The 27,808-nt window shown below is 35.3% G+C and overlaps 1 protein-coding gene across 3 annotated transcripts in view; it reads right to left on the bottom strand.

Moving 5' to 3' along the window:
• The window catches only part of LOC133530162 (transcription factor AP-2-epsilon), a 77,459-nt gene extending 62,309 nt beyond the window's left edge, over positions 1-15,150 (bottom strand). For all 3 annotated transcript variants that reach the window (XM_061868020.1, XM_061868019.1, XM_061868021.1), the window contains exon 1: positions 14,553-15,150. Coding sequence is in view for 1 of the 3 variants with exons in the window: in XM_061868021.1 (XP_061724005.1) it covers positions 14,553-14,582 (30 nt within the window). In the remaining 2 variants the exon portion in view is untranslated. The remainder of the gene's footprint in view (positions 1-14,552) is intronic.
• Between the last annotated feature and the right edge of the window lie 12,658 nt (positions 15,151-27,808).

The following is a 27,808-nucleotide window of genomic DNA, read 5'->3' as shown; positions in this document are numbered from 1 at the left end:
TCAACTGATTATCTAACGTGGTGACGCTTAAAAACTTTTGTTTCCAACGCATGGAAAACGTTAGAAAATGAATTTGATTTTAATGAAGGAAGTTGGTTTGAGTTATTAATATTGGTTCGGCTGTCTGCTCGTGCAAATTCTGTTTACAAGTCTTTAAGAATAAATTACGCTTCTGTACAGGAATGTTAATTATTTGCTCATTTCAACCAGTCATTTTGAGGACGAGCCATCGAAGAATCCTCGTTGCCATGACTTGAGTAGGAATCATCTAGAAATCATTATAAGATATTGATTGAAAAGCTGATGAGATAAATTAATACCTATACAGCCTATTACTTACCTGTATTTGTTGCCTATTGTTCAGAGCTGAATAATCAAATGCTTTACCAATCATATGAATGCAGCTCTGTGTAAGTAATTAAATAGGGGATAGTAGATAGTATCTAATAACTATACTAGTTAGATAAACTAGAAATGAAGTAAGTAACTGAAGTAAACACTCACAGATCAAATTTGGACCATTTAGTTACTACATTGAACTTGTTCATTGTGGCCAAAGACAAGATAGGAAAAGCAGATGAATTCACTTTATCTATAAGAAAATTGGACATATAAGTATAGCGAACACTCAATAAAGTTACTGAACATTTGGAAATCAGAGATACATATATACATGAACTACATTTTGGTAAGATTGCTATCCTTATCTGCTGGTGAAATCCTGAAATTATATTTTGAAGACAAGACATAGGGTGACAATACTGATAATAGAAAAGGTATTTATGAAATATAATTCCATATGGCTCGTTTTCACTTTAAATGCCGATATATTGCCATTGTTATAGGGCAATGCTATGCCAACTTAGTGGTTTTAATGATCCTGCTTTGTCTTTGTTTTGTGTCGTAACCAAGTTTTTCATTGTCACACTTCGATAATTTTGCATCAATATTTTTCCAAAATCAAATTGAAATTATTTTTTCTATTAGACGTTAATCAAGAACTGATCGTTCATTATCGATTTTTTAACAGTTGCAACACTTACGCTGGGTCGTGACCGGGCGGGCACGCGCGCCCCTGGCTTACGCCGTAACGCGGCAACACAGTAATTGCTCGGGTAATTCGGTTTTAGTGGGCAACACTGGGCCGGCCTGGGCGGTGCGGGCAATGCGGTTCTTAATTGATTCGTGTTGTTTTTGGGATTTTTATAGGTTATAAAGTGGGAGGATGAGGCTACTGTAGGAATGTGTAGAAAATTGGATTCAGAAGAAGCTTTTTGGATAAGCATTAAAAACAACGGAAATTAATGTGAACATCGAACTAAGCTAGTAAAGTTTTCCATCAGAAATAAAATGTGAACCGTGAAAATTTAAAATCGAAATTTCTTTATCTGCCTCTGGATCGTTCGAATATTCAAGAGTAGCACAGAGATGCAGATAACGAAATTTAGATCTTCTTTTTCGCGGTAGGCCCTCAGTGCTATATAATACAGGATTTTGCGTCTGTGTTCGTGTTGTGTAGACTATAGACTCGTGTGGAAACTAGGGTTGCCAACTATTTTTTGGTGGAATATAGTATTTTCCAGAATAAGGCATTAAAAATATAGTACATTTCAACAAATATAGTACTTTTAGATAAAATGCTTAACATAAGTGTAATATACGTTTAATCATACTTACTAGCACTCTGGTAAGATTAGTTATGGTAACGATTTTAGAGAAAAAATGTAAAATTGATAGATTTAGTCGTTGAAATTGTACTCATTTTGTACTTGTTATTTCTAACAGTTAACAGAAGTTGTACAATTTCATGGACTAAATCTATGAATTGCGACTAAAATCGATAACGGCCTCTTAACTATTCCTTTTATGTAGACCACTCTCTGTTGTCAAAATCATCCTATTCCTAGACTCCAGCTATCATGCCATCAGTTAGTCATATATGTAAAACTGCTCACTCGTCATCTCATACGCCCAGTAATAATAAAGAGTAAAAAAAAAATCTTTTTAATAACAAAATTTATTTAAAGTTTAAATTTATATTTTTTATTGAACTTTGTGCACTTTTTAGTAATGTCTAATTTTTAATAAAATGAGTCAGCCCTGTTGCATTCCTCACGCCATTTTGTCTTCATACTTGAAATAATTTTATTTGATTAGAATTAAATTGATAATCGATCTTGAACAAATTAGAAGGATGTCGGAAATATAGTATTTTAGCGTACTATATATTTTTTCAACAGTATATAGTACAGAGAGCCAAAATATAGTACGTTACTATATAATATAGTACGGTTGGGAACCCTAGTGGAAACTGACCGCAATCTGTTTTTTTTACAGTAATATTCATGACTTTCATGAGTAATAATTACCTAAGTCACATTAACAGTTGTTATACATATATCATATATTACCTTTAAGGATATACGACTAAAAGATTCCGAGGTCATCCTTAAAACTAAATTATAATAGAAAGAGCGTGCGAGCGAGACAGAGAATCTATTATAATAATTGATGGGTAGAGCGGTAAATCTGGAGGTGTCATGTCTTCCGGTATTGGAAAAAAATTAAAAGTACGTCGATTTGAAGAGTGGCGGTCATAAATAAAAATGGATAAATCGTTTTAAAAGTTTTTTTGTTGTTTTTAATTAAGATAGTTGAGAGACCTGTTGTGTTCATTCATAACGATGAGTTGAAGCTGTATGCGGTCATTACGAGTGCTTACTTTATGTCTGTACTTTTTAACCGCACGAAAGGTCTCCGTTTCAGTTTGGGAACAATTGTTTCGTATGTCCAGATTTTCTGGGTCGCATTTTCAACCGATTCTCGTGAAATTTATTTGTCGATTTTTTTATCGATTCAATTTTAGGAAATATTTCAGGGAGCCTGCGAGGTCTACATCTCACAGAGCCACTAATAGTTATGCAGGGTCTTCTCCTAGGTTTAAAAAAACGCTCTTTCAACTCAATGAATCAGACATTGAAATTTCGAGTCATACCTAGTCCATTATAGTAGGTAATACATTCTCGATTGCATAAAACAAATAGCTGCAAATTTGCATGGACACATCACGAAGTAATTAATTCATAAAATGACCAAGCAATTTTGTGGCTGTGTGTATCGTAGATATACGCCAAGAAGTACAAAGGCGAACCTATTCCTAATATTCCTATGAAGGATCTCTTCATAGTCAAGTCACTGTGAACATTTTTTATATTAAACAGCCACGAAATGGCAAACATAATGATTACAAAACAATATTTGAATTATTAGCCATCATGGATTTTGAAGATATAATAATATACATAGAAAACATCCATAATCAAGTAACAAGCCTGCTTCGAAGGCAGGGTTACTAATACCGGTTAGGCTAGGATATGTAACAGCGAATATACAATTGAAAGTACAAAGGCGAGCTTATTCCTATGAGTGATCTCTTCCAGTCACACAGAATAAAACCCCTTTAAGTTCCTCTGCTACCCCGTCAATGATATGACTTTTTATAAATTAACGTGAAAATACTTTTAGTCTTTGAAAATCGGTAGAATACCTTGTTTCATTAGCTAATTAACTCTAAAATAACGTTGTTCAAGCACCAGAACATGTACAAAATAATAACAGACAACTCGTTTTATTAATTCGAATTTGGAGCCCAATGGCCGTGTTTAAACTCATCGGCTCATTACAACCGGCCTGTGTTATTTGAGATACGTGATCCCGAATACGGTGGAGCGACGTGCACTTATCTGTGCACGTGCTGCCTTTAACGTTCTAATTTTGAAATGCCTGTTGTCTTTTTTTACACTAGCAACACTGCCTTTGACGTTTCATGTGTGAGTTAATGCGTACCTACGTACCCTATGAGTTGTAGCATGATTGAGAAATAAATGTACTTATTTTTGAAATCGTAAAGGACTCTTTTAGCATTGTAAATCGCACGATGTTTATTTGTTTATTTTGAATGCATGCACGCAATACCGATTTGTATTTAAAAAAGAATCGTGTTCGAAATTTGAAACATTTAAATTGCACGTTATTGCTACTGTGCACGCGGCGCTGCGCTCAAATACTGGCAGGCAGGTTGTAATTATGTTCGCCGATTTGCTCGGAATCATCTCGTCCCGATCCGATGCCGAAAATCCTTAGGTTCGTCCCGAATCCCAGGCTTCGAGCAATTCAACTAATTCGTGGGAGTCCCTAGCGTGAGAAAATGATTTGAACGTGATTCACGAATCCTCACTCATAAGTGCCGTGTAATTGTCTAAACATTTCAAATTACGAATTAGTAAAATAATGGCATAAAACAAAAAAGCCGATTCTCAAATTAAAACGAGATAATTCGAACGCGCAACGGATGCAGCGCCCCGCTGCGAGTCGCGCTTTGAAAAAAGAACGCCGTCAAGCGTACTGTCAGTGCGCAACCGCGGATGAGAAATGTTGCCAGACTGAAAAAAGATAGACCACAGCGTTCATTCATAAAAAGCCACTCACGTTTAGAAATTAGTTTATTTTAATTACTCGGTGAGCGCATTGTTGTATTAATTATTGGACTCGAGCCGTTTGTCGGACTGGACAATATATTTTATTGTCTTTCTGTACGGTTCGTGATTTATATATCTAGTTAGTAAGTTATTCGAATTTTAATTTAGACGAGTTTTAATGGGGTACGTTTGAATGGATTCTAATTAGGGAAAAACAAGCGGTCGGGTGGTATGAATAATGTCAGGTATAAATTCGTGTTACGGCTTGGAAAGCGATGATTTGACCTCTGTTTGGTTGTACGGGTACAATGGGCGCTTGCCTTTGCCTAACAAATGCTTTATTAGAAAAAGCGACGGTGAGAAATGGCTTGTCTATGGTGCTTTGTTGATCCACAGGCTCCGTAATTCAAATTTAGAACACAATGCGGTCTAAATAAACAAACAAATAGGCAAGTTAAACAAGTAACTAGACCGGAAATGTTACATAACGTTTTAGAAGTAGGGTTTTATTAAGTATTTCAAAAATGTCGAAATGTGCATACTGTTTCTACATTTTTGAAATAAAACCCCACTTACATGAAATGAATCATATATTTTAGGCAGTATACGTCCTTAGATAAATATCTAACATCTTCTTCCCCGCGTTTTCGTTTTCGTTATAACTAAATATTTGCTATTGAGGGCAAACAAATACAATATTATAGCGAGTATGAAATTATGGCCAAGCGCGAGTTGCACGAATAAATAATTAGGATCGCGTTTTATAAAAATCATATATTTATTTATTTATTTTTTTTCAAATATTTACACGGCATTACAGCATATGCCAATACACCGAATAATTAGACTATACAAATACAAAACATATATAAAATAAAAAACAGATATTCATTAATAATCACATGCAAGTGCTGGAAAGCCTATCATCCATCATCTCACAGAACCTCAGACACTCCTGGCACACATTCGCCCATCTCCCCGCAAACAAGTCACACTCTGGTGCTGATGTCAAGAGTGCATTGAGCAGCGATAACGCGCGGAGGAGGATCATATATTTGAAATCGCTGTGTCTCTCTAACAAATTGGTAAGTATACCAACTTTTAATGTTTCTGTGTCTGTGTGGCGATGGCGCTATGGTTGACTAGTAAATTAGCCATTTGGCATTAAGTCTATTTGTACATAATTGTGTACATTTGTGCAATAAAGTTTAAATAAATAAATATATCAGACTATTCTATACACTGAAATATCTGTCAGAAAACATAATAATACATTACGATACAAGTGCGAATTACTTATTCGCACACGTATCGTACAACGTTTTACACTACATATGTCCCTTTAAATTTTCGAGATAGTTACGTAATGTGCTAATTATTGCACTAGTGCCGTAAGGTAGCACCCATACTGTAAACGAAATTACGGAACCCCGATATAAAAGCGTGCGCAGTGCGACATCACTCTATATTTCATTAACTGCTGTTCACAATTCATTGCTTATAAATCAAATTCGAAAAAAGAACGACCTTCTCATTTGGCCGTTGGCCGGTGCCTTACACACTATTAAAGTTTCGAAAAATTAAAAATAAAACAACCTCCATCTTTGGTCTTATTGCCTATTAAAAATATATCGGCAATCATTGAAAATCCAATTCAGGGATAGCCAATTAGAAAATGTATTGTTTTGTCTCGCGTCTCGATTTAATTGCGTTTGTTTATCGTAAGTTGTGACATTTATTAAATTGTACGAAAATTTAAACTGATGATTTGACTTTTTATATTAGACTTACTGTTTGTTAATTACTATAGATAACTTATAATTTTGATTTAAGTACTTCATCTACTTATCGATAAATACTTTGTAATTTAAATAAATATTTTTTATTATGTTACTGAACATTTCACACTTTCAAGTTTTTTTTTACGTCGCTGGCAAGCAAGCATACTTTTGAACACATTTTAATAGTACATTACGATACAAGTGCGAAAAATAGGAAATTCGAAACGAGTGGCGATAAATTAAAACACGACCGAAGGGAGTGTTTTAAATCGACACGAGTTGCGAATTACCTATTCGCACATATATCGTACAACGTTTTACAGTACATATGGCCCTTTAAATGTTCGACACAGTAACGTAATATGCTACTTCTCGCACTAGTGCTATAAAGTAGCCCCATATGTACTGTAAAAAAATATTCAAAACCGAGTCTATCGTGAATTTATTTTGTTACCTTCATTTCCGACGTTTCGACGCAGGTTTCACTGGTCGTGCTCGCGGATAACTGATGTCACAGCAAAATGTCAAAAAGAGATGTGTGTAACTACTCGACGAAAAGCTACTTGCCTAAACTTTGACATTACAACTTGACTGTAAGAACGCATACATATTGTACAATGTGTTTGTCGACGTATAGTCGAGCCGTTAACCACGTATAGTACGATGAATGTTATCGACCAATCACCCCCCATACCTATGTTTTTTTCAACCATTTTAAAAATGCACCCTTTCAAAGTTTTATGGTGCCAAACACTACTGCACTCGATTAATGTACCAATCTGTCCATTTGCCTACCGCACATTTAAAAATAAATAATCATTCGATAGCTTATGAATTAGGGCATAAATTTGAAGCATAAATGACACAGAATTTTCTACAATTACTCGAGAATTAATAACAAGGATAAAAAATTTCTTCAAAAATTTACTTTTTGAAGACCACCATACTGTGGGTAGATAATTTTGAACACATCGCTCCCTTAAGGTGTATTCGGATAGTTCCTAAAAGTTCCGAATGTCAGGTAATTGCAAAAATGGCCTCTAATGAATCTAAGTAAAATCCGACATTTTGAATTTGTTCACGGGTAGTACATGATCAATAGTCCTTATGGTTCTTACAATAAGGTATACAATTGTCTGTTAACATTGGGTAAAGGTTCACGAGATCACGGCGACAGGAGCTCTCTTCACAGCGGGGGCAGAGAGATAATCTAATGATATTGTTCACGATTTCTGTATACCTCTGTCAGGGGACTACAAGCTATCTTTCTGCAATTCCTGGGAATCGAGGCTTCCAATACAGGAGAACCTACTTTAATGTTTAAACCAAGATTTCGTAGACCAAATTATAGACGCATACCAAATGACATAACAAAAGACATCAACGAGCTTCTAGCCGTTGGGTTTGCACTTCGAATACGAAGTTCACGAGTGGTGCACGATTAATGTTCTAACAACAACATTTAAACATCGGTGGACCTTATGGCCTTTACCAATAGGGTTTACAATCGTTTGTTAACATTGGTTGAAGATTCACGAGCGACAGGAGCTCTCGTCACAGCGGGGGAGAGAGAGATAAACTAATGATGTCGTTGACGACTTCTAGATGGTTCTATTAGGACTAACCCACACTATGAGTAAAGAATTATTTTTTTATAAATATCCTAAAACCGACTTTCTATAATACTTAAATAACATGATTTAAATATATTTCCTAAGGAAGTGTATACACCTACGTTCGAATTGTAGTGTGTAGAGGCTGCATTTACTTGGCCAGCGGGATGTCAAACCTGGAAAATATTGTGTGAAATATATTTACACACTAATAAACAAAAGTGATAAGCTTTTTTAATGCGCCTTTTAGGCCTTGCAATATTTACATTTCCGGGATATACATAATTTCCGGTGAACACTAAAAATTATTTGCATTTTTCAGGTGTTTTTTTTTTAGGAATTGCTGGCAATGGCAAGACCAGAACGAATGAAATCAGATAAGAATCTTACCGTCAACCGGGGTGAATAGGGACGGCTGGGGTGAATAGGGACAAAACTTAAAATGAAGTTTATTTGATAATTTCTTAATAACTATCTACACAAATTTTATCATACAAAATCTACTATTATTTTTAATCAAATGATACAATTTGTGTAGGTAGATCAAGAAATATTTAGGTAAATCTCATTATCATCCCCATTACCTATACACTCTAACTGGCTATTACCTAACCATTGTAAAATTTATAGGCATCTGTCTTTATGCATTAGTACAAAAAATAAACATCTAGTCCTTGGTTTCTAGTCATTATGTTACGCAAAATAATTACATTAATTTATTGCAAATGAATATCAATACCAATTTACTGTTTTTTTTAATATTCTCTATATAGTTTATGACTAATTTTAAATAGCTGTGGGCGGGGCTGCGTGACATGTCATTAAATATATTTAATGTCTGCCTTTATTTTTATTATATGTTGTCAGCAGCGCATTAATTTCAAATGCTATTAATTGCATTTATTTGCGTCGGTTGCGGCATTAAATTCATTAACGATTAATTAATTGTTGTTTATCAATATAACCTTTGTAATTTAAAGGTTAATACTTTTGTGGAGTTTGATTTGATTTGGCAGTTTATGTAATAAAGATTCAAGACATATTTTATCATTGTTATAGCGCTTACTTACCCGTATATGTAAACTGGACTTGTAATATAATAAATTGTAACTTGGTTTGAGTATTAGTACATTACTATAGAGGCCGGGAAACGAAGGGTTGCAGGCCAAGTAGATATAGACGGATAGGGATGCGCGGCCGGCAATACCGTTGCTCGCTAAGATTTGTATAGTGCTTTATTTCATTCGTAGGTTTCCGCAGGTAAAAACAATCTTCGAATCTACTACTATTTGATGGTTGAATGCCAAGACATTGCGTCAAAATTTGACGTTTTAAAACAAAAGAAGGTTGCTTTTCAGGCCTAGGTGTGTAAGGCTGCATGAAACTCCTTTAGATATCTTCACTCATCGCACTTAATTTGAAGTAAGTGACGTCAACATTGTATGTTTTTGCATGATTGAGAAAATTGCATTTAATTGTAATATTTATACTCTTGGTAGAATTACTAAATTTACGGTATTGTCTAGCAAGTAAAGTAAAAGCAATATAAGTTGAAAATGTTTTTTTTGGCAAGTCAAGTCAAATCAAATTTCAACATCAAAATCAACTTTACTTCGTAAAACAGAAAAATAACCTATATAAAAGTATCCATTAAATATCCCTAATCCACATTAATTACCTAAAATAAAAGATCAACCGAAATAATCCAAGATTACATCCATTGTCGTAACGGCCAAAAGGTTGGCAACACCGCTCCCGTTCGAAATTCGAAATTAATGGCGGATTTGACAGCGCCGTATTGTGGGGCTAATTTAAATCTTATCAAGCCGATGACAGCGGCATAATGGAACGGCGGTTTTTTAAATAATACTTCAGCGTTCCATTTTCGAATTGTTTTATTATGCTGGCTGAAATTGAATTGGTTCTTCATGGTAGTTCTTGCCTTGAAATGTTTATGTATTGTTGAATGGCGTCGCTGTTAGCCTGTTACTAGTGTTTCTGAACGTGACATGTAAAACATTACCAATGAATTATAATAACTACAGAAGTCTGACTAGAACTCAAAAATGACCTCAAGGGAGCAACTCAAATTTAGGTACAGCGTGCATGTTGACAACGTCAAATATTGTAATTCGCGCAAGAGGTTTGGCGCCATTTATATTTGAACGAACACGTTTTTTCTAAAAACTGTTGAATTTTTAGAGGGTCACCTATTTAACATAACCTAACTCAATGGCTTCTACAAGATTCCTTTTTCAAGATAGTTTTTGAAGAAAAAAGCGTCTAGTCTAGTAAAATGAATGAAAATATATTTCGAAGTTGCGACACCTATAACTCAGGAACAAATACCTACGAGGGCAACACTAAATGTTCTTAGAAAAGATTGCTTAGAGATCGTATAAAAAAAGAGGCATATTATTTATGAGAATATAACTCTTTATATTTTTTTGAAGTATTTTTGGTCGTTACTTGTGTTTCCGGATTGCTGGCAATTTGGAAATTGTACGTCGAGCTTTATTCTAATTTCAACCCAAGAATTTTCATGTAATAGTAGTTTATGTGAGTGCTACATAATAAAAGGCATTAAAATACACGAGTGGGGGTTTAAGAAACGAATGAAGTGAGTTTCTTAAAAGGATCACACGAGTGTTTTAATGCCTAATTATATACAGTTACATTCACTATTTTATCTACACACATATTATAAACTTTCTATGATATATTCACTAACCCAAATTACAGCCAACGTTGGGGCATCGTTGCTCTCTTGGCGGAACTCGCGGATATGTGGTGGCGTCACCGAAATATTTTTATCGCTCATTCTACACGAAACTTTCGCTATAGTTACTTTAAAAACAACAAAACATATTCTTTTTATACTTTAAACTAATTAAAATATAAACAGTACATCAAATGGCGGTAAACGAAAACTTATGTCACGCATTCGTAGTTTTTTTTGAATCCAGAGACGAACAAGAGTCGGGGCCCTATTTCCGTATCATTCGATACAAACTAACATGCGAATTATGTCAAAATTGTATGCAATTGACATTTCATTACGAACAAAAAGGCATCTAACCTGATGTTAGAATAAAGGTCAAATCGAATTGCTTTTTTTTCAGATGTGTTCCAAATTTGAATATCATAACCAAATCGATTTTGATGTAGTTATGAAGCAATTACAGGCAAGAAATTTGATGTAACAAAACAGTTTATCGTAATGTTGGCCATTATTTACGAATTTTGAAGGCATCATAGAGGGTTTATGATATGTGTAGTGTGTGTAGATAAACTACTTTAAACGATTTTCATTGGGGTTCAGCCACCAACAGAGTTACAAGTTTCAGTTATATTTTCATAATGAATGTCTGTTTATTCTTAAAATTTTAAATTTAATCGCTTTTGTAGTTGTTTAACGGTCATCCGTTCAATCATCATAGGATCATTCCTATGATGCTTCTCTAATAATGTCATTCAAGAGCAACGTCAAAATTTTACATCACTTTTGTGCAGTTAATACTTTTATTTATACAAAAAATTATATACATAAGCAGTTTCTGACATCCCTATTCACATTTCTTCTAAAATTTCTTGCATAAATATTTATGCGTAAAAAAACTTTAATCCCGATGGACATCTCGTGAATTTCACATACAAACTCCGAGGACATAAAATCGCCATACAGAAAAGGCATTGGAAGAATGATGTGTGCGCTTCAGGGTAATCCTATCCTAATAAAAATTTGTACGCGTGATCAGAAAGAGTTAAAGCACGCATTAAAATAAAGAGTGACGGCTTATTTACTTCAGATTTTTCTATTCTAAACATTTTCAGCTTTCCCCTCGTATTTATGATTCAAAATCTGAACCTGGGGACCTTTTACATCTCCAGATTAAATGTATTTTTAACCATAGAGACTATACATCTCTATTGTATTGTAGTAATTATTTATTTTAAGATTATTATAATGTAATGTTTACCCAGGTATTGGCTGTTGTATTTATAAATGTTGTTAAGTATTTTTCATGTCACTATATGATGTTACTATAAATGTTGCATTGACTTGTAAAAGAGCCTGAGGCCTACTTGCAGATTATTATTTTTTGAACTTTGAACCTCCTGCTTTGTACAGTCACGTCTGAAAATATGGATACGGAAAAACTGACAAAAATATGTATACACGACCTTATTGTCCATAATATGGGCATGTATATGGACTCCATATATAAGGTAGTGTATACATATTTTTGGCACTTTGTATCGATATTTTCAGACGTGACCGTATGTAGGGTCACTACCGACTAGGAAAGTCGTCAAACGTATATTCCTATTGACGTGACTATCCCGTCGGCTGACTGGCCGGCGGTCCAATCAGGTGTTCTACCGTTTTAAGATCCTTAGGGTTAAAACTACGTAAGTCATTTTTTTCAAATTTCAGTGCCAAGTGACGCATACAACAATATATGTATACGTCACTTTTTTTACCAGCAAAAACTGTTCGAAAACGCTTTGTTATAAGGACTGGGGGCTAAAACTACGTAAATCAGTTTTTTTTAGGTACTCAATGAACACCACAAAAGTTACATCGTTAGCAAAGCGCTCAGTTATTTGTCAGCAAAATTTGACCTACTTTGGCTAAAAGTGATTAAAAAAAAATCGGATTTAATGTTTTTGTTTTTCTTTTTATATAAAAACAGATAAACAAGCTACGTAATGCAATATTTTTTTATCATGATTTGATATTTTTTAACTTGTTTAAGAGCAGTGACCCAGGGGACAAAGCTGTCCCACACTTTTGTACCTATGAAAATAGGGGTTCGTCCACTGCTGGGTCACTCGATGTTTTTAGTAAAAATTTGATGTACTTTTATTTCTGCCGGAAGTCTTGTCTTTTACCATGTTCAAACTAACAAAAGTTGAACTAATAATGATTGAGGGCAATTCTTGCAAAAGACAGGAAAAAGATGAATTATACATCATAGTATTTTTTTATCGTAAATCCAAAAAAAAACACACAACTCAAAAATATTCGATTTTCAAAGCTTTCAACTTAAGATACCTATATCGCAAAAAGTTATTTTTTATTGTTTTACCTGTTTGAAAAGGATGTCCCGACAATTTGTGCCAAGGACCACCAATTATAAAATTTCAAAGTATAACGTGCGTTGGCCGCCATAATTATACGCTTCAAGGAATGCTACAAATAAAGGATTGGGCCCTTTCTTGTGTCAAGTTTCTTGGATGAAATGTTACTTAGTTTTGGTTTTAAGGCGGGAAAGTATATTTTGGACTTTTAAATATAGGGTTTGTGAGTTTCTGTGACTGTCAAGTTCTGGGAATATATGTAAAGTTTCATTGTGGTCGAACTAAACATGATGTGGTTTTAGTTTAATATTGTTACGAGTTTTATTAGTGCAAAATTTTAGTAGTGTACTTAATTTAATTTTTTTATTTATATATTAAAATTAAAACTTATAATTAATACATATTTATTCCCGCCAAACTGTAACGTTTATTGGCGAGAGGCGCTCAGTTCTTTATACAATTTAACAACTTAACCTATTGAACTTATGATATTAGCATGCTGTAATAGTCTCATACGAGTACATTAAGACAAATCGAGGAGACACTCTTTTAGCCTGTTCTTTTTATCAGGGACTTACTTAATTTAGGACTGTGTCGTAGTAAGCTAATTTGATTCAGTATTTGTGGTACCATATACTTTCAGGTCCTTTTTCCGTAATAATTGTTCATTTTTACTTAATTTGGTAAAGTCAAGAAGTTTTAAATTTCCCGTCGGTTTTTCCAGGTCCTTAAGTTTACACCTAACGACATATTTATAGTCTCAGTTTCGAACTACATAATTTATGTTTAAATTAAACTTTAATACGTTTATTTTATTGATAGCACCGTATTTATTTCTTAGTACTTAAAAAAAAATGTTTGTGTAATAAAAACACTTCAGAACCTAAATCTACCTTAGTACCGAATACCTAACAATCAATTAAAATACGAAAGTATTCGTAAATTTGATTAGTTATGGATTAAAAACCAAGTTATTTAATAAAAAAATAGTACCTTAATTGAAAAAAATAAACGAGACTTAACTAAATAGTACCTAAACACCAAAAAATAAATCAGCTAAATATCTTGATTAATAAAAGGAAGGTATTAATACAATCTTATTAGATTATTGGTCTCCATTTACCTATTACAAAAACCCTCCTCTTCTTATCCTTTTACTAAGCCCCCGTGGGGCGCCAAAAAGTTTGTTAAAAAGATTCAAAGAGAGTATGTATTTTATTTACGACATTGGTGTTTATAAAATGCTTTTTTCTAAATATTTAATTTAATTACCGTGATTTCGTGTGAGTAAATGTAATTAAGCGCAACAACAGTTTTTTTAACTACAATATTTTTTGTAATAAATCACGATTTTTTAAATTATAAACACAATCAAAACACTTAATAGGTAGTATTTTTCAAAACTAAGTAACTTCTGTTTATGTTTTATATTTTGTATCCTTATTTTTCCATAAACCAAGTACCTATGTAGGTATCCACAACGGTTTAAGTTATAAAAGAAGATTTATCATACACTTGTACATGTAAGTATACACACTTGTTAACCGCATCACTCCATATCTATACGCCTAATAAGTAAGCAATCGTATCCATACCTCGCGGTGACACTGCATATAAAGGTTCATGCTATCTATACTAAGGCAAACATATCACAGAACACAAAATGTCTCATATCACAACAGTCACTGGCTTGCCTTCCGCATTATCGATTATGCCCGGAGCCATCCGCTCACGTACCGAATGTAATAATAACCGACCATCCCTCAGGCTTATCGGTAAACGACTGCAGGCGAAAAGGTTTTCGCTGGGGGCGAAACGCCGCGCGGCGCTCGAGGCTCCGCCCCGGGGCGCCCCATTGGCCCGAAAGTGGTAGCGAGCCGTCAAACGGGCTCCCCCATTGGCGGTCAGTAGTCAGTGGGGGCATAGATATTTTGACGTTTTTTTAACGCGGTGGCATTTCTCGTCGCAGCGATTAATTGTAATTCTTTATGGCTATTGTAGGGTTGAGTGAGCGGTTAATATGTGACGTTTGTGTTCGATATTTGATTTTTTTATGACTGTGTACAGATTGCGCCTGCGACGATTTGTTTGATCAGGCTGGTTAAGGTTTGCTCTTTTTTCGAGGGATTCGTGTTTACGTTTGCTTATTTCTATTGAAGTGTGTATAAAATGGTGAGATTTAAACGAATATCCATTTTTAAGTAAGAATGAACACCAGAAAATGGTTTTGTCAAAAAATGGTTTTTTGGGTTTGTTACACTTTGCCTATTGGTAGTGTACAAAAGGAGTTAAACAAAAACTTAAAAGAAGGAGAATAGGATTCGTAAAATTACCTATAATATATTTTACTTTTTGGGTAGGTTATATTTTGCTTGAAAGGTAATTGTGAATCTTATTTGTCAAATATTGCAAGCGGTATGGTTAGCATTTTTTTGCTTTGTAACTCTACAATTAGCTGTTCGCAAAGTATCCGACTGAAACAGGGGGCCTACCTCGAAAACCGAAATTCGCAAATCGGGAATCTTTCTCTTTTACTCTCACTAAGACGTAATTAGAGTGACAGAGAGAAATGGCCTTAATTGACGAACTTCCATTTCCGCGGTTGTAGCCCAGATTTTGCTCTTGTTCCGAAACAGAACTTTCGGTTGATACATGATGTTTGTACCATCGGCCGAAACCTGGGGCCCTACCGCGAAAACCGAAATTCACATACTTCCATTTCGCGGTAATAGCTCTGAACCGAATTTGATGGGACACTACCGATAATACAGCTTCGACGAAGCTTCGGCAGTTTTTAGCCGAAGCTGAACCTTAGGCCGAAATATGATTTTTATGCCAAACCGACAAAATTTTGGTAGGACTCTATTCGTAACTTAAACTGCTTTAAGTAAAGACTAAAGAAGTTTTATTTCTACTAAGCAACATAGTGGTCGTCATTTTAATTTATTTAACATGACATGATAATAGTTTAGTAAATATGTTATATATTTGTATTAAAAGTAGGTAAAGTTGTTGTTTAACCCCAATTAATATTGATACTTGATACCTGGGCAAGCGAAAAAGTGGGATCTTGAGCGTTCCGAGTGTTTTAATTCACGGGGATTAAACAAACTTTGCAACCGAGTGACACACAACATTTTCCACCACACCAACGCGAGGAAAATAGGGGCTAAATGTAAAACTTAAGGAAACAAACGAAATGGACGCTATTAGATATGTATCATGCAAACATACAAAACTCAATTTTACCAGTCAACATGAGAAAACAACTCAGAATTTGTATCAAATTACTTTGCCATCCTTGTGAATAAAATGCAACTTTCTCATTAGTTTTTGAAGAATAAAGGTTTGGTGAAAATTATATAAATTGGTAAAAATAGAACAAATAGAAACATCAACACACAGCACCGCGGATGTCATTCCAGATCTAGAGCAGAGCCCAACTGGGGAAGTACCTCCACCTTACAGAAAACCGTAGCCAAATAACACTAGACCCTACTCATAGTGTTGTGTTCCTGCTGATGAGTAAGGTTGCCAGAGCTCAACGCGGGTGCGGAGTGTTAGGATCGGCAACGCGCATGTGACACCTCTGGAGCTGCAGGCGTCCATAGGCTACGGAGACTGCTTACCATCAGGCGGGCCGTATGCTTGTTTGCCACCGATGTAGTACTAAAAACATATACTTATCTCAACAACAGATTCCTTAATAATTACTAGTGATGAGTATATAGATAAGTAGGTATAACTTCTCACACAAGCAGCTAGAATCCGTCTCTGTCTACTAACTCTGTAATGATTTAAATAGATCCAAGTGAGTGAGTGTCATTATAAACGATTTGATATTAATGATGACATTGCCACGCTTTATCATTGAAAATGGCATGCATAATTAGCTTGGTCCTACTCTAGAGTTCGTCTACATCGTCTACGTTAACTCTAATACACCGAGTTGGTAGCGACAAAGCGTGGCAGTGCCACTATAAACGCCATATTCATGTGAATAAAAACATTCACCGTTGAGCCACGCTCGTAGCGCTACGATTGTAGCCGATAACGTGGGTTTCCTGGTATATAGCGAAAATACTTCGTAGAGTCAAAACAACGTAGCGTGATTAGCACTGAAAGGGTTAAAGTAGCGCATCCAAGCTCTGTCGCATCCAAGCTCTGTCGCATCCAAGCTGTGTCGCATCCAAGCTCTGTCGCATCCATTTCATTTCATTTAATCCATTGTTTTATCATGTTCATCAGTACATAAAGATCTTATTTTTAGACTTAGTAGGTACATGATACCCTGTTTGGGCATACAATATGGGACATGTTACTTAATCCTAAATAAAAATTACAATAATCAAATTATCATGCAACACTTGGTTTCCAAGCTCTGTCGCATCGCATCCAAGCTCTGTCGCATCCAAGCTCTGTCGCATCGCATCCAAGCTCTGTCGCATCCAAGCTGTGTCGCATCCAAGCTCTGTCGCATCCAAGCTCTGTCGCATTGCATCCAAGCTCTTTCGCATCCAAGCTCTGTCGCAAGCAATTCAGTGAATATTACCTACCTTACCTACCATTACCTATTATTACCTTTACTAGTAAAAACAAAAACCATCCATTGGTGGTGGGGGAAATACATGCGACGCCAACGCACCACGTGGTGAAAATATGAACTTTCATGAGACTTCTTCATACTATTTGGCAGCTGCCAACTTTCAATGTGCAATGTGCCTTGATAACCCAGAAACGTTCAAGATTCTACTTTTCGAACCACTCGCGACGCTCTAGGTTCAATTTTGGAATATTTCCCTTCCTCGGGTATCAGTATTAGAGCGAAAGGTTAAACAACAACTTTGGCCCCTAGTAAAAGAATAACTACTACCACTCATATGGTATAAAAATAATTTTCTACTAAAGCATAAAGAGATACTCACCATCATCTTCCTCGCTTATTCCCGGCTTTTTACCACGGCTCACGGGAGCCTGGGGTCTGCTTGGTAACTAATACCAAGAGTTGACATAAGCACTATAACTTTTACAGTACATATGATGCTACTTTCCCGCACACGTGCGGGAATGACCATTTTCCGTGCATATGTCGAAACTTTAAAGGGCCACATGTATTAAAAAACGTTGTACGATACATGTCCGAATAGGTAATTCGCAACTCGTGTCGATTTAAAACACTCCCTTCGGTCGTGTTTTAATTTATCACCACTCGTCGCGAATTTCCTATTTTCTGCACTTGTATCGTAAATAACTATTATAAAAGCGACTGCCATCTGACCTTTCATTTCAACCCAGAGGTGAAACTAAGCATTATTGGGATTAATCCGGTTTCGTCACGATTTTCCTTTACCGACAATACGTACTAATACGAAATGTATACAAATATGTAATTTAGTATAGATATGTAAGATTCTACAAAGGGCAACAAAAAGGCAAAATCTCAAAGAATCGCTGAAATCCAAGCAGCATAAAATACATAGTTATTTATATATTGTATATGATTTAGATTTCGTCCCTCCAAGGAGGGTGAATACGAATGACACACATACGTATATGTCGCGTATATATGTGCGTATTACATATGTGGGTGTGATATACTGTATCTCGGTAATGTCTCGAAGTTTAAATCGTTCATAGTGAAATGAGAAAAGTAAGACTATATCTAAAATTTCTCTCATGTTTTTAAACTGTTGACTGCTTTGAATAAAAGTTTAGTTAACTTAGAAGTATTAAAATAATACTAATTTTGATTACAATGTTTTCATACAACTTTACTTTTATTAGCAACAGTAAAGTATTGTTTAATTTGACGACCTGTCTAGCCTAGTGGGTAGTCCTTCCTATGAAGCCGATGGTCCCAGGTTCGAATCCCGGTAAGGGCATTTAGTTGTGTGATAAGTACAGATATTTGTTCCTGAGTCATGGATGATTTCTTCTAGTATTTGTATATTATATATATCGTTGTCTGAGTACACACAACACAAGCCTTCCTGGTTTACCATGGGGCTTGGTCAATTTGGGTAAGAATATTTCATTTCCCTATAATATATTTAAAAAAATTTTTTTTTTTGCTTTAACCTAAGTCGTAAGGAGCATTAAAAATGGTGGACATTTTACTGGAAATGGAAAAGATAATCTATAAAATACAAAATAAAAACAAAAGATGATAAATAACATCCCTAGTTTTTGTTAAACCTCAAACGCCTTAAGCGAAAACCACGTAACTCCAAAATTAATAAAATAATTTCACCGTCAGCTGTCATTGCATTGTGTGGTCTGAATTTGGTGTGTGGCGACACTAGCGATTTTCGAATTTTGGCGTTTCAGTATAATTAATTTTGTGTGGTTAGGTTTTGAGTTGTTTTTTGTTTAAATTAGTCATTACACTTCAAAATATAAAATAAATTTGTTTGTGTAAGACATTTTGCTAATTTCTGTAATATAATCAAACTAAGTGATGAAAATCAAGCAAGGAAATAGTCATCGAGTTTAATTATGTTAATTGAAATAAATTTAAAATCCTTTATTGTTCTTTTATCTATTTAAACAACAATAAAACCTGTAGGATCATGACATTTGTTTACCTACTGTTATAATTATTACGTTGTTTTAAAGCATGGTTTTACTATACCAATCTATTGTCATTGTTACATTAAATGCAATGTTTCTAGTTCTACCCATTTATCTACATCGGTGAATTCACAGACCGAAGCTAAAGTAAAGCTGGTACTTTAATAAACACCCCGAGGTGTTGGACATTTGGCGCGCGTCGAAGTTTTCGGGGCTTTCTTTAAATTGAAACTTGTATTTTTTGTTTTGTGAAGGTAATTATGGGGTGGTTTCGATATAAAACGTGTAATCATACATTTGTGTTATAAATGACAGACGTCGATAAAATTCAGAAGGAAGGCGTTAATAATTTGTTTAGATTATTATTTAAAACCTCGATTTCAATGGATCGAAACCACGCATGGTTAAAATAATAACATATTTTTTTTGACAATTTAATACCGTTTTACAAAAAAAAGAGACTAAATAAATGTCGAGTTTAGTTTATATTGATTTGATATTAGCTTGTGTAATGCCAGTACGAGCGAAATACTCTGAGACGAATATCAAGACAAGATGTTATTTTAAATTGCGCCTCGTACACACCTTTATAACGTACACAATCAGTATTTATATAAAATACATATAGGAAAAACACTTATCTTTAATAATTATATTTTTTATTTTTCGTAACGACCACCTAAAAAAACACGAGTGATAACTTTGCACACAAAAAATTAAACCAAAAACAAAAGGCAATCGCAACCTAACCGACCTAACTGTCCAATCTCCTTAAAAATTGCCCACGACCAAAAAATAAATCGGCATGACACATTAACAGCTCATTTGTATCATATTATGCACGGTGACCCAACACCTTCCATCAATTAAAAATAACTTAAACTGCCAAGATTATTATTTATTTATTTTTTGTTACACAACTGCTATAATAAATTTACCCATTTTGTTGTTATGTCTTTTTGTTTTAGCCGCCTTTTGTCACGGTGCCGTTATGGGTCATGGTTACATAATTTGAATTTGGAATCCGCGATTCTAACGGCATTTTTTACAATCCGAATGAGATTAACGAAATGGGTGACCGTTTTTATTCCATTTTTAAATAACTTTCGAATCATTTTATTTGAATGTACGTTTTTCTCTTTTTTTTATATAGGTTAAAAACTAGAGGAATACTTATCTTGTAGTCGCGAATATATTTATCCCACCAAAAACATTTAATGGAAATTGTTGCCAAGACTAACAGACGCATAGAGTTTGTACGCTAAAAAGTTATCAGATCCCCTAGTAGGTACCAAGACTTTTACTTTGTAAGCCCAAACTTTATCAGCTCTACCTCTACAATAAGCCAACAGCTTGGTCAAACAGTACGGCTTGGCCAGTACAGATTTTACCGAATATGCCTTTAAACGGAACGCCACTATTATTGTTACATTCTGTAATATATACAGAGGTCCTCTTTGTAACATTTTGATCTACCATGAATCTACCTACGAATAAATTAAAAAGTGGAAAAATTACTGTCTTGGTCGAGACTTGAACTCATGGTCTCTGGGTACAGTTGGAGTTCAAGTCTCACCCAAGACAGCAATTTTAAATTTATTCTACGCTTAATAGCATCGTTCCCAGACGTTTCTGCTTGTTAATAATTAATTTACCTACGAATAATACATTTATCCTCCATAGCACAATATCCTACATTAAGTACAAATTAAGACAACATAATATTTTCACTATTCTTTATCTTTATTACTATACATTCAAATTATTATTTATACTTATTTTTTTATAATAAGTCGGTGGCAAACAAGTCTGTTGGTAAGCAGTCTCCGTAGCCTATGTACGCCTGCAACTCCAGAGGAGCTTCATGCATGCGCGTTGCCGACCCTAACACTCCGCACCCTCGTTGAGCTCTGGCAACCTTACTCACCGGCAGGAGCACAACACTATGAGTAGGGTCTAGTGTTATTTGGCTGCGGTTTTCTGTAAGGTGGAGGTACTTCCCCAGTAGGGCTCTGCTCTAGATCTGGAATGACATCTGCTGTGCTGTGCCCTACCACACAAAGCGAGATGACAATCACAATGCCCATACCTCTCTTTCGGACGTAATTTAAGGGACGTACCTGGGTAATTAAGTTCAAATATCGACAAACGCTAAACAAATAGATACCTAAACCGCGTATCGGAATGACAGCTACGAAAGTTTACTTGACTATTACTATACATTATTGGCGTTTCCTATCAAAGATTTCCATCTTATCTAGACCCCCTGCCATCTACTACTTACGTTTGATGGCTCCTCTACAGTCTACACGATGGCCCAGCGTAGGCCAGGCGTTAGAGGGAGCAAGTGATATTGCTATCTCATTCCACCGCATAGCTGCGTCCCTTAGGCTGGCCTACGCTGGGCTATCATGTAGAGGAGCCCAATGAAGACACCTATATGATATGTATACATAGATCTTCCCAATCTTGCTATGTACACTAAATTTAATTACGTATGCATTTGAGTATTAATTACTAATTATGTTAAGGGACTCATTAACGCAAGATACATGTAATATATCTTAATTGTCTAATACAACATGCGAGTATCATAATTGTTTGTACGTGGCTTTAAACCTATAGTTTGGGGTTTGACTTACAAGTGTATAAGTTGTTGTTTATTTAAGAGGCTGTCAACACCCAATGTCCTTGAAATTGATGTTGCTTAAACAGTTTTTTTAAGAAAGACTATTTGTTTTAGTCAAGTAAGAAAAATACATGTTCATATTAATTCTATTTCAAAGACCGTGGTTGTACTCGATACACGATTGAACGAAATCGGCTCGATAGAAAATAATTGCAAAGATTGGTCTTAAAATCACAATTAAACGGTTTTATGTCTTTATTGTTTTGACTTATGGGTCTGCAATTAAAATCACAATTTCAAAACATTTATATCTAAACCGTGGTTGAGTAAAATATTACACTAATAATCCACTTTTTTTTATTTAAATATTTTTCTTATTATTCCCTTGCCCAGGCCCAGTAACATGAGACAGTGCTATCTCATTTACTCCGATACAAATAGACAGTGTGCGCGCTTTAGGTATTGACAGCCTCTTAAGTCGTTCTTTTGTTAATGTGAGCAATGGCAATTGAAAGTATTGTTTCACTTATTATAAATAAATAAAAAACAAATATATTTTCAGTATCTACGCTTTTCGATGCAGGCGCGACAACGCGCCCATGTTCTGAGCGCTGGCTATTATGATTGTCGTCGGACTGAATTTGAATTCAATATCATCATCTAACAGACTAAAAAACCAAATCCTAACTGCCAATAACACTGGCTACCAAGCATCCGAAAACAACGCGACAGTCCACAGAAAAAAAAACACGAAATTCTCCTCAAATTTGGGGTTTAATCAAATTCCTGCGCTAGTCTATAATTTACGAAATATTCTAACAATTTTATTCTCAAAGTAATGTCTATGACAATTACTGAGGTATGTTGCCATGTGAAATAAAAAGGCGTAACTTAGTTGGGTATTTTGAGCGTGTTATGGTCTTTTGGCTCGCGGCGATGTGCGAGACACGCAAGTATGTCGTATGCTGTATGTAGGCAATTTAGGCGTCAATCTTTAGTTGTGGCGCGGTATTATGGTGGTTAGGGAAGTCTTACAATTTGTGAAGTATGGCGCTATTACGGTGTTACTACCATGCGTCAGGTTATGGTGGAAGATTAATATAATATATTGTTTAAGTACAGTATCTGCCAGACGAACGTGTAGTGTAGAACAATATAAATATTATATGACATTATTACACAAGTCTCACAGTAAGCTCAATAAGGCTTGTGTTGAGGGTACTTAGACAACGATATATATAGTATATAAATATTTATAAATACTTAAATACATAGAAAACACCCATGACTCAGGAACAAATATCCATGCTCATCACACCAATAAATGCCCTTACCAGGATTTGAACCCGGGACCATCAGCTTCGTAGGCAGGGTCACTACCCACTAGGCCAAACCGGTCGACAATAGATGTAGATTTCCAGTTATATTATATGTGCATACCAGTAGGGCTAAGATGGTCGGTTTTATCATTTGTCACCATGCCTGTCACCTTCTAACAAGTACATAAGCGCGAAAATGACGGGCATAGTGACAAGTGATAAAAATGGAACCATGCTGCCACCGCTGAGTCGATTTCTCTAATGGTATTGCACTAATAATATTAGTCTACTGTCTAGTCATTTGGGTTACCATGGTAACACACTAATAATATTAGACTGGTACCGTAATAAAACTATTTTAGAAGCTTCTCTTAAACTTGCATTGTTTGTATGTAAGTCTTGGAAGCTAAATTAGACCTACTTCCCATTGATCGATTGAATTGGAACTTTACATACATATGTAGGTAGTTGTAGGGATGACAATGCAATATTATGGTACCATCGTGCTGGCCGTGACACAGGAGATGGCCATAGGAAGTTTGTGATAATTGTGATAAAACAACGCATCCTAATTGTGTTTGGGTTTGCTAGAATTGTCTTGATGAGTATTATTTGCCTGTAAAAGTATAGTCAGCGATTAAAGCTTGTACCAAAAATGATATTTATGTCAAAATACTTATAAGATGTGTTGGTTATAATTATAAGTTATAATAATAGGTAGACATTGATAGGACAGATAGATACCGACTCGTATGTCTCTACTAAATTTTTATGCGTTTCAAAAAAGATTGACGAGTGTGTTTGTATCAGCGATAGGTAACGTCAATTTTAAAGATAAATATTAAGACTAGAAACGCATATTAAACATGTTACTACCAGTACTAAATCAACGACAAATTTTTGGAAATACTTATTTAAAAAAATCGTTGTCTTGCTAGAATCTACACCTACTCGTGGTCACTAGGTATCTTTGGGATTCCCACTAGTTACCACCAAGATGTTACCAGTGGTACTGGGAATTTATTTCCCACCTTTCACCAGTGGTAACTACTGGGGAAATAATTCCCACTTTTTAGCACTAACTTGGTTTGGTGGTAACTATTGGGAATTTACAGTAGTTATTATACCACCAAACCAAGTTGGTGGTTTTCCCAGTATTTATATATCGACTTATCTCATTAAGTGAAATGTAATATTTCTTTTGAGATAAATAAGGGCCTACGCTAGCTGACGCGGACGCCCGCCGCGTGCGCACGCACGCGGGTGCTATTTGTAGGTGAAATCCGCCGCACGCGTCCGCTTCAGTTAGCGTCGCTCCTACTATTTTTCGTTAACCCGCTCGTCCGCTCCGTGCACCCGCGCCAGCTAGCGTAGGCCCTAAAATATCTTTAACCCGAAAAGGTGGGAAAAAAATTCCCGGCACCAAACCAAGTTGGTGATAAGTAGTGGGAACAACGCTATCTTCGTAGGCAAGAATTTAATTCCCAGTCCCTACTCTACATTGGTTTTCTTTGTATGTATCTTATCAGAAAGTCGTTTTGCACATATAATACCATTTCTTCATTTCATCCTAATGTTAGCGATACATTACTGCCTCCCATAAATCAGCAATTATTTATGAAAACAATTTATAAGCAACCTAATATTATGAGTAACATTTTTATACAAATAATGATACATTTGCAGTGGGTAGATCACAAAACGGTTTATAATTCTAGAGCCCGACCCTAATTAGACCTCTCGAGGTCTCGCTGAGCAGGGCTATATCATACTAACCTATTTTTTTTTATATACCACGTCGGTGGCAAACAAGCATTCGGCCCGCCTGATGGTAAGCAGTCACCGTAGCCTATGGTCTTTCATGCGCGTTGCCGACCCTATACTCAATATCTTCTATGAATCATGTAAAAAACCTTAAAAAGCGTCTGTCGAATATAAATATGTTTTACAGTACATACGGCGCTACTTTACCGGACTAGTGCGATAATTACGTAACTATGTCGAATATTTAAAGGGTCATATGTACTGTAAAATGTTGTACATGTGCGAACAGGCTAGGCGAACTCCCTTCGGTCGTGTTTTACCTTATCCACACTCGTTGCGAATTTCCTATTTTTCGCACTTGTATCGTAATGTACTATTATTGAACAGTGACATCTAGTTCTACTAGGCATTATCCGCAACTCGACAACTGCGTCAAAATTCTTTTCGTATTCTGAGTTTTTGTCTCCAAAAAATGTGACGGAGTGGAGCTTTTTGTATGATGTGAAAAGTTTTAAATGTTTCTCTGGTAAATTATAATCTACATCTAAAAAGACTTGCAACAGCACTCAACTTTTATTTATTTGATAAAAGACAAAAATAGGAGCGTGACAGAGTGGTCAAAAACAACCCAACCAAAAGAATTTTGAACCAACTACTGCGACTACTCTAACTACCCCAGATTCTCCACGATACCTAGCACGGGTTTCAGAGTATTAACTATATTCTTTAGTGTACTCAGGGCCTCCGGGTACACAATGAGACCTATTTATTCATTGTAATATTCTTTTACTTTGTATTAATTTGAGTAACGGATGTGTTGGCGTCAGCTGTAAACTTAATATGTATGAAATAAATACAATACGAGTACAATATACCTAAATACAGTAGCATTTTATGTTGGTACATAAAATACTATGTATAAGCGTATATGATACAGCAGATAATGTGTTAATTTTAGACTTATATCCTTTATATTGTTACCTAGCGCTATATATTGTAAATTTATCAGTAGGTAATCTAGTAATCTGTGGACGATGTCGTTGGTCTCACACTTTATTATTCTTTGAATTCTATTTTTGTGTCTAAACCTGTGTGTTACTGTTTTTGTGTCAAAAAAAAAGAAAAAAAAGATAATTAATAATAAATAAAATAAAGCCGAGGACAAGTCTATACTATGTAACTTTAGGTATTTAAATAAAAGTAAACAAACTATTTGTACATTTACGGGTAGTTATAACATTTATTGGTTAACCAACCAAATACAAAACCGCCTGGATCTGTCACTGAACGATCTGACTTTAACCAACATTAATTGATCATGTAATGTTCCCATCTACCCTCAACTGGCTTAAGGAGCCATTTGAGGGTAGATTTTCTTTACTTGATTTGTTGAGTATATTAGTAAGTACCTATAGACTCGGCTCATGAAATAACCGCCATGTGGGATGTTGATTCGACGATCATTGTCCCGATAGTCGTTTCAGCAAACGGTCTCATAGCGAAGAGTCTCGACCAACACCTAGAGAGACTCTCGCTGGATGGCTGGATCAAGGGTCAGATGCAGAAGGCGGAGATCTTGGACACGGCGCGTATAGTCCGCCGGTTCCTCTCTCTGCGGCCCTGACCACCGGCAGCTTGGGCCCTGCCCCGCTTTATAATGTATTTGGTATTGTTTTGTAAGTGTTTTTGTATTTTACTATTATATTCATATTATGAATAACCTATCCCAAGATGTTAAATAAATAAAGTAAATAATAAAATAAATCGGTAATAAAATATTTACCTATAGATGCATAAAGCTTCTTACTCTCTATTTTTGTGGTTCAATACGTATACCTATGTCAAGATCAGTGGCGTAGCATAGGTCACTCGCACCCGGTGCGGATCCCAAATTTGCCGCCCTCTTATTTTTGTCATCCATTATAAAAAATTTGGGCATGGTGTAAAAAGAGTACTTTTATTAGTTTTATTGAATAATTTATTGAATTGAAAAGTGAAATTAACATTTTTTGACATAGAATAGAAGGTAGAATATCACTTAGAAACATTACAGAGAAAACTTAATAGAATAATCTGAATAATGGAGAAATCGCCTACTTCACGAACGCTATTTTACGCACGAGTATCATTCTAAGCTCAACTCCTCAACGACCTCAACTGAACTGAAAGATTAAAATTTAACTTTTCTAGTCTTCCTTTCAGCAAAGTTTTTGATCACACTTTCAATATTGAGACATTTATTTAAAATAACATTGAAACGAAATAAGTTTCCTAAATAATAGTTATTGAGAAACCTTGTGCTTGCATCACCCATGCATAGAACCTGCATAGGTACCCGGATTTGGTAACAAAAAAAATGACGAAAAAAACACTGGAAGAAATTAACTTTTTTTTTTACTTATATTAAAAAAAAACAAAATTAAAAAAAATATTTTTTTTTTTTTTTAACTGACACCTCCGCAGCGCCGCCCCCGGCAAAGTGCCGCCCGGTGCGGACCGCACCCTCCGCCCCCCCCATGCTACGCCACTGGTCAAGATTTTATTAAATTACCATCTAAAAACATCTAAA

The sequence above is a fragment of the Cydia pomonella genome, chromosome 22 (assembly GCF_033807575.1).
Source record: "Cydia pomonella isolate Wapato2018A chromosome 22, ilCydPomo1, whole genome shotgun sequence".
Taxonomy (NCBI): Eukaryota; Metazoa; Arthropoda; class Insecta; order Lepidoptera; family Tortricidae; genus Cydia; species Cydia pomonella.
This window is presented reverse-complemented; position numbering and strand designations above follow the sequence as displayed.